Genomic DNA, 19,250 nt, shown 5'->3' on the forward strand with positions numbered 1-19,250 from the left:
TGGATCTGACCTTCCACCCTTTTCAGGTACTCCCGCGCACCAGACCCCAGGATGGCAATCTGGTCCTGTCAACAACGCAGCAGCTCCATCCTGCAACCAGTTCACCAGTGAAGCCTGGATCGGAGGACTACAGCAGATACCAGTATTGCAGTCTGGATCCATAATCAGCGCAACACCAGTAACCAGTCATCCAGCACCAGGCCAATTTTCTGGAGTGCCCTGGCTAGGAGGTACACCTGCTGGTTCCTTTCTGACTGTTTCTAATCCTCTTGCAGGAGCAGGTAATTCACTGGAGCAGCAATACCAGGAGCTGAGGGAGCTGATGTATAGGATACCAGGCGTAGCCTGTCCGTTGGAGAAAGCAGCCAGAGACAGCTACGCAGACTCACCTTTCGTGGATGACATAGCTCTAATCGGTGTCCCTAAAGGATGTGTGCCTCCAGCCATGACGCTCTATGACGGAATCACAGACCCACTTGACCATATCAACCACTACAAGCAGAAAATGATGGTGATAACCGCAATTGGATCTCTAAAGGAAGCTTGCATGTGCAAAGGATTCGGATCAACCTTGTCAGGAGCAGCCCTGCAGTGGTTCGTCGGCCTGCCGAACAAGAGCATATCCAGCTTCGCCAACCTAGTCAATGCCTTCAACCAGCAGTTTGCCAGCAGCAGAAAGTCGGAGAAGCAGACCAGTGACCTCTACCGGATAGTGCAAGGGTTCGAGGAGTCCACCCGTGATTACTTGAACAGGTTCAACAAAGAGAAGGTGCCAATCCCGAGATGTGATATAGCAACCGCAATACATGCCTTCCGCCGAGGACTGCACCAGGATTCAGAGCTATACAAGGACCTGACCATGCATCCATGCACTACCTTTGAGGAGGTACAATCAAAGGCGATTGCTGTCATGAGACTGGAGGAGGACTCTAGACCCAGAAGATACACTTATGATTCGAACTCAGTATCCAGAAAAGCACCGGTAGAAAAGAGGAACGAAAGATCAGGACCCTACAGCAGAAGCGAGAACAAGATGTCTGGAAGCACAGAAGGAAAGGACGACACAGACCTACCCCCAAGATAAGCTTCAAATATTTTAGTGGACAAAGGAACATGAGAAAAGCATTTAAGGAATTGAAACATTATCTCAGCACCCCGTCACTCTTGTCAAAACCAGAGCAAGAAGAACCGTTATTCCCTGTATCTGTCAGTCACAGAAGCAGTAGTAAGTGCAAGCAGCAAGATCAGACCCAGGCAGAACAAGACATTCTGAATCTGGAAGAAGATAAAGGAAAATAAGTGTGGGAACTGCATGTGGATGGAGCCTCCAAACGCAAGAGGAGCAGAAGTAGGTCTGGTTCTCAAATCACCCCAGGGAATCTCATCGTCCAGGCGGTACGATGTGAAGTCAAGGCCACAAACAACGAAGCAGAATACGAGGCCTTGATCCTGGGTTTGAAGCTGGCTCTGGATCTGAAAATCAGACACCTTAAGATTTGCCACGTTCAACAAAACCCCAGAGACCAGAACGCAGAAGCAGATGCGTTAGCCACCTTGGGGGCAACCTTCAAAGCAGGATACCATCTCCAGAATACCAATTGTCCACGTGCTGGAGCCAGCAATACTGAAACCAGGAATACTAAAACCTGAACAGGAAGCAGAAGTGTTTTGGAGCAGCAGCAGTGAAGAAGATACTCTAGACTGGAGAAAACCATACCAGAACTAGCTGCAGAATGACATCCTGCTAGCAGATAAAAAGGAGGAAATCTCTCGTTGGACCCTACCTCAGATGCCTGGATCGGCAAAAGTCTCAGGCTGTTTTGCATGCTCTCCACAGTGGAGAATGTGGAAACCATGCAAAAGGGAGCCTGTCCAATAAAGTACTGAGGTAGAGATACTTTTAGCCCACAATGCGCAAAGATGCTGTAGAATTTGCAAAAAGGTGTGACACCTGTCAGAGGCAAGCACATGTCAGCCACCAGCATGGTCAGCAACCGGGTACTCAGCCTACCAGATACAGCTCAACCAGGTTCTAGATTTTGCTTTGAACATTCTCTGGCTCTGAATATTTTTATGGTTCTGAAAACTTTTTGCATCTATTCTGAATTTAACATTTTCTGGTTCTGAAAATTTTCTGCATATATTTTAAGTTCAACATTTTCTGGTTCTTAAAATTTCCTGCACGTATTTCAATCTCAACATTTTCTGGTTCTGAAAAGACCCTACATGTATTCTGACCCCGATATTTCCTGATTCTGAAAGTTTTTCAAGTTAGTAAACCACTTTAATATTTTAAGTGAAGAAGTTCCTTTTTATAAATATCTTTCAAATAAATGACCAAGTGAATAAAAATGCAAACTAATGCGCAGGGGTATGTATTCACTACGAAGGCGTGTGTACGTGGCTAAGCACGTACAACCGGGACGATCGGTCTCCGCGATGCATTAGCACCCACGCAAGCCTGGGCTCCAACGAACGAGTGGGCGTACTAGACCCCTTAGCCAGCAATCAAACAGCGATGGCCAAACATACGGCGTAAAACGTGCATGCACAAATCAAAAGTACGCCAGAAACGGCAAGATACAAAGTAAACGATAGAACACCTGCGACACACGCTCAAACATGATCATTCTCACGACACATTGATAAACATTGCATTCCCGACATATAAGTTCATAATGTGTCTATATAGGCTAGATCGCTAGATCATACATTAGAAGGTCATCACACCTAGGTTGCATTACTAACATTTCTCAGGTACCAGCTGCATATAAACTGCGCAAGCAATTTTTACTAGAGGTTCTCTGCACCAGAATTACCTATGTCGACCAGACGCAGAACAGTAGAGTCAGGAGAAGGTTAAACCTAGAATCCACCAGCTGGATCCATCATTCACCAGCAGCGGCGGATCCAGATGCAGAGTTAGACCCAGAAACAGGAACAATCCCAGAGGCAGAAACAAAGCCAAATGGTGGAGCAGACCCAGGGACCGGGGGCATGGTTGCAAATGAAGTAATCTCAATGGGAATAGACCATGTGGCCAAATCAGAAGTAAGCCCTCTTTCCGGCGCTGATCCATACGCAGAACCAGAATCTGCCTTTCTCTTCTCAGCAGACCTAGGAGCAGGAAAAAACATCCGACCAAGTAGACTCAGGTCTCGTGTAGATCTCGACCAGCCAAAATCTGCTGGGAATCTAAGTGCTACTTTGGAGGGGACCCAGAGACAGGAGACTCAGAAGCAGGGTTGGACTCAGAAGCAGGGTTGGATTCAGAAGCAGGGGATGTGTAGAAACAGAGGTAAAGCCACGAGGTGGGAACTTGTTCCTTGGTTGAACCAGAGGCAGATCTCCTTTTTTGCTTTTTTTTTTTGCACGGGTACCACAAGTAGAGGTAGGGACATTTTTTCTCTTCCCGGCTGGCTTGGAGGCATCTTCAGCACGTTTCTTCTCCCTCAGAGTCAGAACCGCAGCAAGTGTAGCCTTGGGTTTGACAGAACGTGGGGGCAAAAGCTTGTTCAGAGGCAGAAATTCCCAGCAGCAATTATGGGTAGTTGGGGACATAAAGTGACGGTAGGAGAAGATTAATTGAAGGAAAGTTTAAAGTCGGAAGCACTGTCAAATCCCGTCAGTTTTTAGCGCCTTGAAGAAGAAATTTCCGCCTAAAATATTTTGAGACGGAAATTTGGGGGCAATTGTTGGGGATAAAAATAGCACTTTTTTATCCATGATGATGTGGCATCTTTTCAATGGCGGATGAAAAAGTAAGGGGATTGATGAGATGGACAAGTAGGGACCATTGGATTAAAAGATAGACAAACACATTTATGTTTGTTACCTTACGCACAAAAGGGGTGGAAAAGTCAACCAACCACCTCCTATTATCAAGCAACTACCCCCTACTTTACAGGAGCAGACGCAGGAATCCAGGAGCAGAATCTGGGAAGATGTTGAGGACTAAAACCCTAGCAAACAACCATTATAAAAGGAGGGAAAAAGCAATCAAGGGGTCATCTCATCTCATTCCACACATCGACACTTCTACAACAACACCCGTATCAATATTCCGCCTACACTTAGCAATATCTCGCTAGCAAAATAAGCTTTGTATTTCCTCATTTGCATTTTATCCCCTCGATTATAGTGCCAAATTGGTGGGATTCCGACTCCCCCCGCGGTTGTTCCCACACCGGGTTTTCCGCGTCACCAAAAATTTCTCGTGTCACTCTCTTATTTTGTTGTTTATTCGTACGTTAAATTCGTTGCATTCATTCCGTCGTTGGCCATAGATTAATCACTATCACTCACATAATTAATTCGTAACTGGTAAATTTTTACCAAAACAATTATATTACTTCTGAAAACGGCATGGTTCATTGTTAATTCAAATTAGAAAGACATTTATTTGATACTCCATAAACAAATTTGTAGAGTATCGATTCGAATTGGTATGGGGTTGTCCGAAATATTCTTCTTCAGCTGATGATTATATATGGCACAAATGAACCGAAAATGAATATTGTGTATCAATTAGAAAAGCTAGAAAATAGTTCTACGTTACATAAGATTGAGAAAAGTAATGTTGCAAATGCGAGATAAGGAAGGTGGCGCCGTGGTGTTGTTACTTGTTAGTATGTGTCCAAAAAAAATGGCCACCTACAGTAAAAGTGGCCACCTACACTAATATTAGAAAAGAGAGAATCCTCTTATACTTAAAAATAAGAGATCTCCAATATTTTCTCGACCTAAATAAAAACTACTTTATTATGTCATATACGATGTAAAAAATACGAGTATATAATTATAGCCCATTTAACAGGAATAATATTTTTCAATTTGATTAGACATATTAATAGAATTTCTTATTTTGCTATATAAATAAATAAAATTATAGGTATGATGTAAACGCAATATTTTACCTTTATTATTTTTAAAACTAAACTTGATGACTACAATAATTACTTAACAACTATATTATGTCTTTAGTGGAGATAATAATAATAACAATAATTGTTGCAAAAACACTAACAAATGTAGCAATATCCGTGGCAAAATACTAATAATCGTGGGCAAAAGTTTAATAAATTGTGGTCAAATACATAATAATAAATATATGCGTATTGATTAATATTTTTTTCCTTACGAGTCTATTTTGTTGTTAAGGTCCAGTGCGATCGCAAATTCGGGTTTCTATGACACTATCGACAACATAGCTAGTCCCGTGAAATTGAATTTTACGGGTAATAAAACTACTTAAATAACTAGTCTTCGGATCATATAACTAAAAATCATTACAACCTTTATTATGACTTGTGATTATTTAGCTTGTAACAGTATAAAATAAAGAGACGCGACTTTATAAATGATTCACATCACACAGAGTTCATTTTACAATTCTCATTATGAGTCATTCGATAACAACAGATAACAACACGTCAAGAGAAAGCTTTGTATGTTTAACTCTCTTATACCACCAAATGTGGCATTACTGATTGATGTAAATCAAAATTCTCTTATTTTTTATATACATTAAAACTACAAATTGAAAAAAGGAAAAAAATAAAAAGCAAGAATCACCTCAACTGAAAAACTAAGACTGATACCATTTCAAGAAATTATTACATTGCCGATACATATTCCCGCCTTGTCCGCAGGAGACCCTTTGTCACCTAAACACATTATGGAATACACCAAATTCAAAAAGAACAAAAATTTGATTTCAAATGTTTAAAGCCTCCAAAACAGTACGGAACTAGGGAAAGACACGTATCATCGAAATAAAATTAAGAGACAATATAATATAGTAACATCTTTAATGATCGGTTCATTTTTAGAATGGAATTTAAAATATATTAATTTCAAATCTTCAATCTTCAGCTCATTTACACTTCTCAATTTGAGTCCAAACGATGGACGAACGACACTCCTAAAAGACGAATGTTTTTGTTATCGCAAATAATAACTAATATGCGTATTGTATCTTAACCTAGTTTTTTTTCAAATTACCAATTAATATGTGTATATCATATGTTTAGAGAATTACTCATCAAACACATACTCCATGATAAGAGAACTTACCTGAGTTTTAAGAAATGCTCACATGTCAATAAGATAGACGAGAGTAGAAATGGGGTAAAGCGTTTTTTTTGCCGAAAAAATTCATCCCAACGACCTTTTTTTGAATCATTGTCGACGACAGGTCCACCGATGCCCCACTGCAAATAAAAAGATATCGTAGCATGAAAAAATGTTTTATTATTGATGTATTACAAACAAAACCATTAATAAGTGTACTTAAAATTGATCAGATAAATTTACATTAACATTTGAATCTGGCTTGTCATAAATACAAACTAAAATAGGCGGAAAAAGAAATGCAAAGACCATCAACTCCCTCCTTTTTAATTGACAATAAGTCATTCAAAAGTTCTTCTAAAAGTTTGAGATACACAAAGACAAGGTCCACCTTCTCTTCTACCTTCTCCCTTTATCCTTTCATAATTGGGTAATTTAGTATATAATCGTGTGGGGTCCAAAAGCAAGTGGATGAAACAAAATAAGTGTATATAAATATTGAGTGGAGGATGACGCGTACAACAGGTGGGGTCTTCATAATCCAGCTGGCTTTTTCAGTCTACATGGATTTGTCCGCGTGGCGTTTATTAGCCATTTTAGGGGAGAACTAGTTTTGGAACCCGTGAAAATCATGGGATCGTTAACAATTGACTGTGTTTAAATGTTTAACTTGTGAATACCTTATATGGAGTAGTCCCCCTCTCTCAATCATTTGTTTAATTTTAATTAAAAAAAAGGTAAATAAATGAACATGACTGAGGCAGCGGTATTTAAAAAAAAAAAAAAAAAAAGGCGAGATACACTCCAAATTTTTGATTCGGGATGATACGCAAACCAAAATGTGAATAGCTTGGTTGTTTTGAAGCGAGGACACAATCCCTCAAATTGAATTTTCTGGTACTTCTGGTCTTATGGATAATCTTGACGCCATAGAAGTATTGAAACATGAATTTACGCTCTATTGTCGTCCCCTGTTTTCAAAGGATTTAAAAATGAGTACAGGTTGCTACTAATAAAACAAAATATTAAAAGAAGTCACTCTTCCATATATGATCCATTTATGAACAAATTGCATTGTAATTTATTTTCTACTTCATATGCAGTTAAAAACCTCCTAACTTCGAAATATATAGCGTGATTACTTTTCATTCGTTATCCTTTCTTTCTCTACAAAAATATAATCTTTTTATTACTTCACTTATAGTAAGTACACATATAGATATAGAATTTAAATAAATACTCCCGTCAAAATACTAAGACTCGTACGATATGGATAATTATGCTAGTCTCGTAAAAATATTTCTTATTGGGCATGCAAAATAATTACGCGAAGTTCAAAGCACAACCATGTTAGGATCACATTAACATATACATACCTCCTACAATAACATCATTAATTAAATTATCAAGTTAATTAATTGAATTGGCACCTCCAATTAAGAATATTAAATATAAATACATGAACAAAAAGAAAAGGAAAAAGGAGACACAAAATTCCAGTAAAATACTCTAAATTACAGAGAGAACAAAAAAAAAACTGACTTTTGTAAGGACAGGTAATGTTGGTTTGGACAACCTGGTATCAAATAAAATAATATGAATTTGTATTTTGATGAGATTTTATAGAAAGAAAATCAATGTCTTTCAATTTTCTCGTTTGAGTTGCTAATGATTCTTCAATTGCCTGATTAATTAATGGTTCTTCAATTGCCTTTTTAATTAGTGATTTTTCAATTGTCTCTTTATTATTTGACTATTGCTTTGATCGACTCAAAGATTATAGAATATGAATGGTTTTCTTCACCAACAAACATTGCAACTTACCTCTTTATTGCTTGAATGGAGATATTGTTTTTATTGTCGTTTTGGTGCATTTTAAAGTACTTGGCCCTATGTTTATCTTGCAAAGAAACGGTCGTGAACTTTTATGTAAGCAACTTTAACAACTATTCCGAATAATTCCAAAGAAAGATTACATATATTTAAAATATCACATTTTGTATTATAATAATATACTCCGTAGTATATATAAGATTAGATTTGGGACAAAAAGTAAGAGAGTAAAGTAAGAATCAAAACTTTATACGTGAACTCTAATAATTATTATTAGTAGTATAAGATGAGCAAAACTAATTACACATTTATCGGAATCGCGCAATAAATAGAGATTTATGCATATACGATTCTAAACATAGCTTCTTCATATTCAATCATTCATCAAAAATTATAATAAAAACAATACTCTTATATTTCATACGGAATGTTAGTCTTTCCTAAATCATGAGAAAATAAAATATAAACAAATCATTCAAAAAAAAAATACTTATCCAAAAGATATTGTGAGTTATAGAATAGTATATTTGATAGAAAACAAAAAATGATTTAAAGGCTTGAAAGCATTGGAATTGAGACAATGAATTGGAGAATAAGAATCGGTTTATGACTAATTACTATTTATGCATATTATAACACTATGATAAGATCAAATTGACATATGTGCATCGTACTTTAACAATTTGGCTAAGCAATTTGATTTGTAACTTGTTTGACAAAATATAAATAGAACATAAGTGTTACAAAAGAGACTAAAGTGTACGAAAGAGTGAAGGACAAAAATGTAACAACATGTCAACAATTTATTAAAGATTTGCTACCATTCGATTTTTCAAATACACCATTGTAGAAAAAAGAAAAACCGACAAAAATGAAAGAGTCATCCAAACAAAGAAAAAAAATCTGTAAAGAAGATCCATAGCTATTATTTCGAATCTCGTGCATTGTTATTGATATGTAAGTATGCCATCCTCCTATAAAATTAATACAAACACAAAAAAAAATAACTAATAAGATTCTAATTAATTCAAACTATAATAAAAATAAAAAGCGAAATACTTAATTTAGTTCTTTAGCTATACCTTATCTACCAATTTTTTGAATAAAGTTGAAAATTCATTCTCCTGCAATATTAATACAAACACAAAAAATAGTAACAAATTAATACAAAACATAAGTAAAATAAAAAACAAAACAATTAGTTTACTTTTCTATGTATACTTTAGGAGCTATTTTTTTGAATAAAATTGAAAATTAGGGTGAATATAATAGTTATATATATGAAAAATTCGATTACAAATTCTCTCAAAATTTTATGAACGAAAGAAAAATAAAAAATATGGTACATAAATACGGAGTATATATAGTAATGATGAAAGGAAAGCTAAAAGGTTATTTGACTAAATAAAAGAAATAATGGTTAAATAAATAAGGTAAATAAATAACAAAAATTATGAGAGGAGACCAATGGTTTACCATTTTTTTTCTTTATTTTTTGTGTTTAAATCTTATACGAGTATTTTTTAAAAAAATTTTACCTTATATTTTTTAATTTTCTTAAATTGGTAATTCATTTCACTTTTTTTTTTACCATGTCACATTAAAAGTTGCCACATCACAACTAAACTTGCCATGTCACATTTTTTAGGTTAGCCTTTTAATAAAATTTTATAGACATAAACTATTATAGGTATTATAAGTTTTATAGCTATTATACAACCATAAATTCCAATATTTTAATTTTATTTTTAATTTATTTTCTGGTATTATTTAATTAGAGAATTGATTGCCGAGAAACTCAAGAGGTGAATTAAATACGAAAAAATATTAATGAAAATTATGGGCGTTAACTGTTAAGTAATATAAAGAGTTTTAATCAATTTATTAACATATTATATTATAAAAATTAATTAAATAGGAAAAACTTTTAATTAATTTGGTGGGTGTTAAGTATTATGAAGAGTTTTAATCAATTCATTACCATGTTTAATTAAAAAAATGAATTAAATAGGAAAAATGTTAATAAAAATGGTAGGTGTTAAGTATATGAAGAGTTTTAATTAATTTATTAATATGTTTATTACAAAAAATTTAATTAAAATTTCAATTTCAATTATAAATTATAAATTTTATTAACATGTTTTATCACAAAAAATTCAATTAAAATGTCAATATTAATTATAAATTATAAATGTCTGCGTGGCTTTTTTTATCCTACGTGGCATTGTCTACGTGGACTTAATTGGTCATTTTAGGGTAGGCTTTTAATAATATTTTATAGATTTTAATTATATTTATAGATTTCTAAGTTAATATCACATATAGAAGATATTAAATGCTTAAATACAATTCTAAGAGCTGTATTTAACATCACTCATATTTTAAAGGGTTTTTTCATAACAATAATCCGTGGTCTGCAATAATTATTTCATCCTATCAATAATCTCAATTAAATCCAACCTAAGTACCATATCTTCTAATAACGAACCAGCTGATATTTTTTGAAGTTTATGTTGGAATATTTGATAGTTTTTGGACAATCTAATTTGTATATGTGAAGTTTATGTGTAATATTTTCAAGTGATGAATCAAAACTTGATTTATTTTTTTATTTTTTTTATTTGAACTTGGTTTATTTGATACACATAAACATCACAAAATATCAGCTGGTTCGTTATTAGAAGGTATGATGTGTAGGTTGGATTTAATTGGGATTATTAATAGGATGAAGTGATTATTGCAGACCACCAATAAGATGAATTATTGTTATGAAATAACCCTATTTTAAAGGTAAACATAAATAATTGAGATGACTATAAATCTTAATTCTTTTATTACTCCGTATTTGTTATTCCATATTTTCTAGGTGAAACAAGTCAGATTTATAGTTTTAAAATATTTGCTCGTAATAATTTATTCGAGTTATTAAAGGTCAAAGAGAGACAAGAACAACTGACCTCTGATGATCCGTCATTTTATTTTTTTTTTGATAAGGTAAGAAAACTAGATTGATCCTCTAGGTTAGGACCAACCTATCTCATCCTTTCGAATGAGGGAGGTAAGTTGAAACCACCGGCTATCAAACCACCTCGAAATTACTATGAATATTAACTTGGGGAGAAGGAGGGCCAACATATTCACAAATTCTCATTTGTGACGTGTTGCGACCGATTTAGCTGAAACTAAGTTCGTGAGTCTCTACTCGATATAAACTTAATGGCATGAACTTCGGAAGAAAAGGGGCGTTTTACCAGGGCTTTTTTACCTGACATTCTACAAAACACAAGTAAATTAAGTTTCCGATCATGAGTCAGGTGGTTTCCGATGGTTTCCGATCAAGAGCTTCAGAAGTAAGAGTTTGTCCTCTTTCCAAAAATTACAAATTACAAAAGTTGATAAATGAAGAGCTGGAAAAAAGAGTCCATATGTAAACACACTCTTCATTTTCTAACAAAACTAAGAGACTCTGGTTTTATTTCGTCCATGCGTATTAGTATTGTACCCCCGGTGTCATCTTCTGTCCATTTTACCGTCTCCCTCTCAAGTAGTTTTATAACCTGACAAACATACAATACATTGTGATCTTCCTTGCCTTCATCCAAATATAGCGGATAACAAATAAAAAAAAGGAACATAGAAAGATTAACGCGGCCTTACCAATCGCTTGCGTCTTTCAGCATCTCGTCCATCACTCCCAATCATGACTTTCAGATTCTTGATTGCTAGAACAAAAACAACATATAGATGATATTGTAAGAGACAACGAGAAATGAGAACAAAAGTTTGAAGGCGGAGTGAGGAGTGATGACTCACATGAAATACCCGAAAGTGTACGTAGGTGATATTTAACAAGTTGTATTGCCTCTCTGACTTCATGATCTTGCAAATCGAGAGACATGTCATCTTGCACCTCAGCATTCCCGCTGTTAAAAAACAGTCGTAAGAAAAAACACGTGCACCTAATTTAAGGCGGGTATAACCGCCTTCGCCTCAATGGATACTTAGTTACTCACCTAGTCTCGAATATTTTTGAGGCGGATTCTTCGTCAGCTTCACGGGCCATATTGTAAAAATATTGTCCCTTCTCCAGCAGCAAGGTGGCTCGAGCACGATCCCCACTTGCAAAAGCTTCGGTAGCCTAGTACCGAAGTGGTGGCCATTCATCAGAAATCTCAGTTCACCAACATTTAGATAAAGACTAGTAGGAGATTCAAGGCTGCAGGGAATGCGACCAAAAAAAACTTACGGCTCTGTAGTATTCCTTCATGGTATCACGGTGTTCTTTAACAGCTTTGCGAAGGATCTGATAAGGATCATCATCAGCTTCAACTAAGGGACAGAGAAGCATAAAATCTAACATTCAGGAACACAGAAACATAAAATCTAGCATAATAAGCGCAAACCAGGCAGTGACCATTTATATTAGATTTCAAAACCAAAAAATAGGGAATTGGGAATAATCTCGTCTAATGAGATCGGAAACTTTATACGATGAAAAAGAATAGCGGTGAATAAGGCTCGATTGCTCCACAAAAATAATGTCTAAAAATTCATCTTATGACTCGTGCCCAATTTTTATGAAAGGAATAGATCAGCGACCAGCGTGTTTAATTATATAAGATTAAGAATTGATATTTCCAACAAATTCAAAGATCCTAAAAATAGAGATACCTATCACTCTAGGAACACGAGGCATTGTAGGGATAACCGTATGTTCATAAGAGATGTCCTCCGGAAGTTCAGCTACCATTCCTTCAGGTGCCCTAGATCTCCTCGCCGATTTCTTAATAGAAGCACTTAAAATTGAACCAGGCCGTTCAGGAGCATGGAACAATGAAGTTAAAACCTCCTGTTGCTGCTCATATATCCCGCTCGGTTGCCTTAAGTCAGTATTCATGAAGATTATTAGGTCCATTACCATGGTGCTCTTAACAAAATTCTACGAGGGCAAGAAGGATGCGAAAATACTGAAAATTTAACTAATTGCAGTAAATCATTTTTGTGGCTTGAATCAAAATTCCAAACTCCTTTCGATATTGGAGGATAACAAAATAGAAAACACATAAAAGATGCACAGTCTGATCTTTTAAGACCTAGGCAGTGAGAATCGAAAGGTTAAGGAAAAGACCTCTCAGCGACTTTTTGTTGTCGTGCTTGGTTCCGTGATGGAAAAGTTTCAGGGTCGGAATGCAAATTATTACTCTGTAGACATTAACAAAAAAATACTTAAATTGTTAGAGAGCTGCAAGTTGCAAAATATTTCACTGGAGAAAAATAGTCACAGATCATACCTTATGAACATCATATCGTTTGTCGAGGTTTGCAGCTGCAAGATCAAGTAATGTCTCCATGCTCTGCATTAATTAAGAATATAAATGTGTGCATTGTACTATACAAGGAAAAAAAGAACATAATTTAAGCAGAGAAAACCAGTAAGATAAATGAGACATACCTTCCTCATGTCGTATCCACATTGACCTGATACAATTACCGTTTATTAGTAGTTGCATGTATATGCTTAACTGAGTTAAAGCATCCCGAAATATTTAATTGCCTATAATCATAGGCTCATAGAGCAGTTAGAAATTGGTATTGCACCAATCAAAGCCACACCCACCCTTTCCTCATCCTTCTCTGTAAGGTCCATTACCGGATCCTCTGATGCACTAACATACATAGGAACCAACCATGCAGAACAAATTTCGTAATTAGAAAAGGGTACGATCCCAAACATCAAAGGATAAATTCAAGACAACATCCTATAACCAAGAACTATTAAAAAGGCAACGGGGATAAGCAAGGAGCACCAATCACTCGGTAAGGAAGATGCTAAATCATTACCTAAAACTTCATGAATAGCACTTCGTTCGAGTTGAAATCCCCGTCCAAGCATTTCAAAGAGGAATTCCTCAACATCATCATTCATATTGGCATCCTTTTTTAAAGATGAATCCTCAAAAGTCCGCGAATTGGCATCCTTTGATTCTAGGGAATGATCAGTGAAACTCACAGGCATTGAGGACTCACTTGCATCTACTTTCAAAGGCTTTGTTCCATTAGGATTTCCATTTGAATTAGTAGCGCGCCACACATAATAGTTCCCAAGAACACCTGAAACAGTTCCCATTGAAGCGGGATTTCTTTTTGAAATTGTTGCTTTCAAGCCATTACCATTTGCATGTTGTGTCTCACAAAAGCCATTGACCTTAGAAGCTCGGGAATGGGTTCTACTTGTCAACGGTACATTCGAGACATGCATTTCATGAGTTGACGGGCTTTGCTGCGTTTCACTCAGGATCTGGCCTGCCAAATCTGGATCTCGGCCTGCCTTGCAAAAAGCAGAAGCTATATCTTGAAGAGAGAATTTTGAACCAAAGGCATCAAGCAGACTCTTCAAGTCCTTGTCTTCGCTGGCGAACTCTGGTGTAACTGACGGTGCCTCCATTCTGTTAACGCATCACAAACAAGAGAAAGAAGTTAGAAACACAAAAGAGAAGAACTGTCGCAGGGGCAAAATGCTCCAACACCTATAGTGTAAGTGAATACTACGTAGTGTAGAAATGGCATGAAAAGGAAAATTAAGATTGTAAAAGTAGGCGATAATATCAAAGAAGAAGCGTAAAAAAGCTCTATTTACAAGACTAAAAAGGTATTAAATAAACCGATAAACAACTTGACAAATGACACATGGGTTAACATATGGGTTAACATGTCTACGCAACAAAGGAGCAGAGGCATTTTTAATGCAGGAAGCAATATTACAACTGTTCAATCGTTTTCTATCAACAACCAGGTGCCTTCTAAGTTGCGGCTGAACACTTGCACCCTTTCCCCTTTCAATAAAAAAAAGGTTTTTCCAATTGACCCTTAACCAAAAACGAGATAAGCTTCTACAACTTCCTGAAAAAAACGAAGGACAAACAGCTTTAAGAGCCATTTTGAATTAGTCCATTTTATCTTGAAACAATAGTGAGTCTTTCTATTTCACTCTTTCTTTCACAGCAGTCAAGAATATAAACTCGAGATAAATTGCAGTGAATCTAAGTTGTTGATGGCATCATGCAACAAGAAACATGATACACATCATTTTGATTTGTATCAAAAAGATGAAACCTTGATGCACATTTAATGCCACATAAAAGTGTTAGTTACCATAAGTAAATAGAGCCTGCAATAAAACAGTTTTCTGTTATAGGATCACTATATCGTACCTACAAGTTCCACCTGTCACGCTTCCCCATACCGTCTCTTCCCCTCTCTCGTCTTCTCCAAACAACTTATTCAGTTATTCTTGTTTGGGTGCATTAGAATTTAGAAGCAAATAAGTCCATTAATGATTAAACCATACTGTATATTGCACAAATGCAAACAAAACTCAAACATTGGCGAAATGAGAACCCCTAAGACCTATTGAGAGTTGGGACTGCTGCCACCACCACTCCGTCACATTAGTATGATATTTTCCGATTTACCCCCAGCAAAACCTACCACTCATTAATCTAATATCTAATACTGTTAGTGTTAGGTCAAGTTCCGATTTTCAAACTTCCTAGTTCCTAACAGTCCTGCATTTTTCTACAGTTCTTGATTCTATTTTCTGGTTTAATTCACAGTTATAAACCAAAAGGGCATCAAATACAAGAAAGATGCCAGAAAATCTACCATTAAACCATCATATGGTAATCAAGATACCACAAAATGCTATCATTCAAGAAGATTAACCACAATGCAAGGCAATACAGCACATTAAATGAACTATATGACCTAACTCAGCAAACCCAAATCATAAAGATCAAAACTTTACAATAAAAACCATATAATTAATCAAACCCATCATCAAAAAATTGAACTTAAAACAGAAGATTACTGAATACTGATGGTGCACAAATTATTTTCCGTCTTAAACTTAAAACGGATCAAATACCATAGATAGTTGGGTAATTGAAAGAAACTTACTTGTTAACAATCTGATGACTTTCTTGAATTGGGTATGGATTCAATGCTCAAGAATCACAAAAAGTAACACCACCAAACATTAAATCATTGTTTTCTAAAGTAGATAAATCCGTTATTCAAACACTGCTAGTTTGCTACCATATCCTTAAGCATGCCCAAAAATAACTACTGCATTTATGATATGAATCTACTACTTATTTGATCTGTTTCTTGTTTAAGACGGATATGTCCACCTTAAATAAGAATATATGATGAATCTATGCTACCCTTTATAGCACAAGTTTATGTATATACAGAATTCATGTTTCAACTACTTTCAAGTGAAAGTGTTGAAATGATTGACTGTATCAATGTCTTTAATGTCTTTACAGTTTAAGTTGGGTCACTTGGTCCCAAGGACAGGACACAGAGAATAATCTTGGCGGTTATTGCTATCAAGATTTCAAGTGGTCTCAAACTCTAAATTTATTTGGGATTTTGAGTATTTCCTCTATTTTTGTGTGAAATAAGAAAGGGTAGATATGATAAACCGGTCATCTGGGTCGGGTTTGAATCGAGTTATTTTTAGGTTAAATTGATTTCGGGTTGGGTCCTAGGAGCAATTTAGTTTCGGCTTTTTTTCGAGTCTGTTATTATCAAGTTAAATAAAAAGTTACTTACGGATAATGAAGTGTGTGCAACTATAAACATTCGGGACGATTTGGTCGCGTCAATCTCAGATCCTTAGTTCAGAGAGAGATGTCGGGTTGTGTATTATCGTACATGTCAGGTGATTCAAGCCCGCCCATTCGGGTCGGGTTAACTTTGCCAAGTCTAAGGGAGACTACTAGACTTGGCAAATGGGTCGGGTCTTGGGGCGGGCAGATACGTGGTCCTCGGGTAAAAAAAAAAAAAAGATTGTTAGCACCTTTATTTTTTCATTTTTTTTTTAAATCAACACAAATAATTTCAAAAAATTATGATATATAATAATATTTTAATCATAATCATTACTTGGCATACTTATACTAAAATAATTATAAAAATTAAGTAATTTTAATAATCATTTTTATTATTAAATGATACAAAAGTTATATCAAGTGAGTTTTTTAATCAAGTTAGTAATTCAAAATAGTCAAATGAATATGTTTAATTGTTATTTTACATTTATAAATAAATATTAATATTTTAATAAAATTTATAAATTATATTAACATGTAATCAAACTTACCTTTTTTTCCCATTAGGTTAATTGGATTGAGTCGGATTTCGACCCAAAACTAACGGATCATACGGACTATCAAGGTCAAGGGTCGATATTTTACAGATCCCGACTCCGGCGAAAAAAATGTCAAATCAATCTCCTAAAATACTTAATAGTAAACGACGAACCTTATATGCATGAAAAGTTAAAAATAAGAGCTACGATATTCATCCAGTTGCGAAACAAGGATTTGAGTTTAGGGGGCAAAAAAATTTTAGGGGGCGCGGATGAGTAATAATATTAGGTACACTCGAAAAAAATTCGAAATATTTAATTAAAAACTTCGAAAATTTCAACCGCCAAAAAGGATGAGGGGCCCCTAGCTCCACCAATGTATTCATCCTCGTCACCTTGGCAAGTTCTTATGCTAATATAGGTGAAGTGACTATACGAAAACAATGAACAGTAAATCTTACACAACAAAGGAGAGATTTTGTGGTGGCGTGATGACCATCACTGCCATAAAATTGAATCTGCCCCGCTAGATACACACGGCCTCTTGACAACCAACCCAAAAGAATACACGACCTCCGAGCCTAAGGTGTACGACAAAGACTCAGAATGAGAAGTAATTCCAGAACGTTGCTAAATATCAACTTAGAGTAAGAGAAATATTTAGAGAAAAATTAAAGAGAAGAGAATAATTAGTTGTGTATTTTAGAATGGCAAAAGAGGTAGTATTTATAGGCACAAAAGGAAGGATCTAAATACGTATTAAATATCGTCTTGTAATTTGTTTTTAGAAGACTGCACATTTAGCATGGAGAGAACAACACTCGGTTTAGAAGACTGAGTAATCCGTGTGGGAAAACCGCGACAATCAGTATAGAAGACTGAACTATCAAACTTGGAAATTGTGCAAAAAAATATATAGAAATAAGTGATCTCATTTCCAATAGGAGCCGATGGCCCGCACTGCAGGTGCTCTCCCAGAGACCAGGGCCCCGTGCCCGAGCCCGACCCGGTGTGGCGTGCACGCGCTTGTGTGGTGGTAGAGCCTCTTCACCACTACACATATTAGTAGTATAAACCAAATGATCACTTATAAATTATAAAATTCCAACTTATTCTACCAATGTGAGGTAACAAAGTTTCTTTTAAAGCAACACTTCCAACAGGTAACACCTTTGTGTACATCAATCTCCACTAAAATGAGATGCATGTAGAATTAAGATTAGTCATTTCAGTAAAATACTCGTGACTTTCTCAATATGAGAAATTAGATTATCCAATTCATGTCGTTTGAAATCTAATAACAACTAAAACTATAAGTTTCTCTTAGCGTAAATTCTCATATTCTAACTCAAACATATCAAAAACTCCTATTTATTAACATACAAGCAATATGGAAATTTGTCTTAAATCATATTTCACCCCATTATATATTTAGCCATTTTACACCATTTAAACTTTATGCATGTTAAGATAAGAGATAATAAAACCCTAATTAGTGATAATCCAATCTTTTAATAAATCTTTAATTAAGAATGAACTAATTGAAAGTTGTGTTGAAACATGTATCGTTGACCCTCGTGAAGAACAATGTTGGAGAAAGGTATAGGGGTGACATTACTCCAAATTGAAGATAATGATACTCCCTTCGTACCATACATATGGTAACGTGGTAAAAAGTGGGGTTTTTAAGAAAAGAGGGTAAAAGAAGGGGTAAAGAGGGAAGAAAATAGGTGGGGTATGTAATTGTGGGTTTAATTGTGAGTTGGTAGGTGAAGTATGTAGTGACATTTTATGTAAATATCAAACGGGTATAAGGATAATTTGTAATGTTGTGGGCCAAATAAGAAATGTTACCATTGGTGTGGTACGACTATATTAGGTAAATGTTACCATTGGTTTGGTACGGAAGGAGTAATAATTACTCTCGCAGTTCGAAATTATTTGTTGTTAATTATCTTTTATAAGTGTTAAAATATGTGTACTTCACACAATTTGTATACGAGAAATATGAAAATTAATATGCGAATTGCCGAATATGATCTATACAAAATTTGTGTTAAAGGTTAAATAAAGTACATGTTGCAATTATAGATTTGATATTAAAAACTAATATTGAGAAATTACCTTAATACTTTGAGTTGTGAAGTTGAATAACGTTGATTTGATTTTTGAAATAAATTGTTGTTCTCGA

At 35.3% G+C, this 19,250-nt stretch overlaps 1 protein-coding gene across 1 annotated transcript; it reads right to left on the minus strand.

The window, feature by feature from the left end:
* Positions 1–11,250: 11,250 nt before the first annotated feature.
* On the minus strand, positions 11,251–16,197 carry LOC141637847 (putative nuclear RNA export factor SDE5). The gene is made up of 11 exons (XM_074447268.1): positions 15,862–16,197; positions 13,747–14,351; positions 13,358–13,383; positions 13,197–13,259; positions 13,034–13,107; positions 12,577–12,785; positions 12,152–12,234; positions 11,919–12,043; positions 11,719–11,828; positions 11,563–11,627; positions 11,251–11,462 (listed from the first exon to the last, which is right to left on the minus strand). Exons 2-11 carry the CDS (start codon positions 14,348–14,350, stop codon positions 11,346–11,348), a joined length of 1,476 nt encoding a protein of 491 aa, XP_074303369.1. The 5' UTR covers position 14,351; positions 15,862–16,197; the 3' UTR covers positions 11,251–11,345.
* Between the last annotated feature and the right edge of the window lie 3,053 nt (positions 16,198–19,250).

This window comes from Silene latifolia, unplaced genomic scaffold, assembly GCF_048544455.1.
Source record: "Silene latifolia isolate original U9 population unplaced genomic scaffold, ASM4854445v1 scaffold_150, whole genome shotgun sequence".
NCBI lineage: Eukaryota > Viridiplantae > Streptophyta > Magnoliopsida > Caryophyllales > Caryophyllaceae > Silene > Silene latifolia.

Bases quoted from the DNA above. Each gene is read 5' to 3' on its own strand.
- LOC141637847 (XM_074447268.1), bottom strand. From the start codon at position 14,350: ATGGAGGCACCGTCAGTTACACCAGAGTTCGCCAGCGAAGACAAGGAC. The intron at 13,384-13,746 runs GTAATGATTTAG...TAATTGTATCAG, and splicing joins TGCTATTCATGAAGTTTTAG to GTCAATGTGGATACGACATG. The intron at 13,108-13,196 runs GTATGATCTGTG...TAATGTCTACAG, and splicing joins AACGATATGATGTTCATAAG to AGTAATAATTTGCATTCCGA.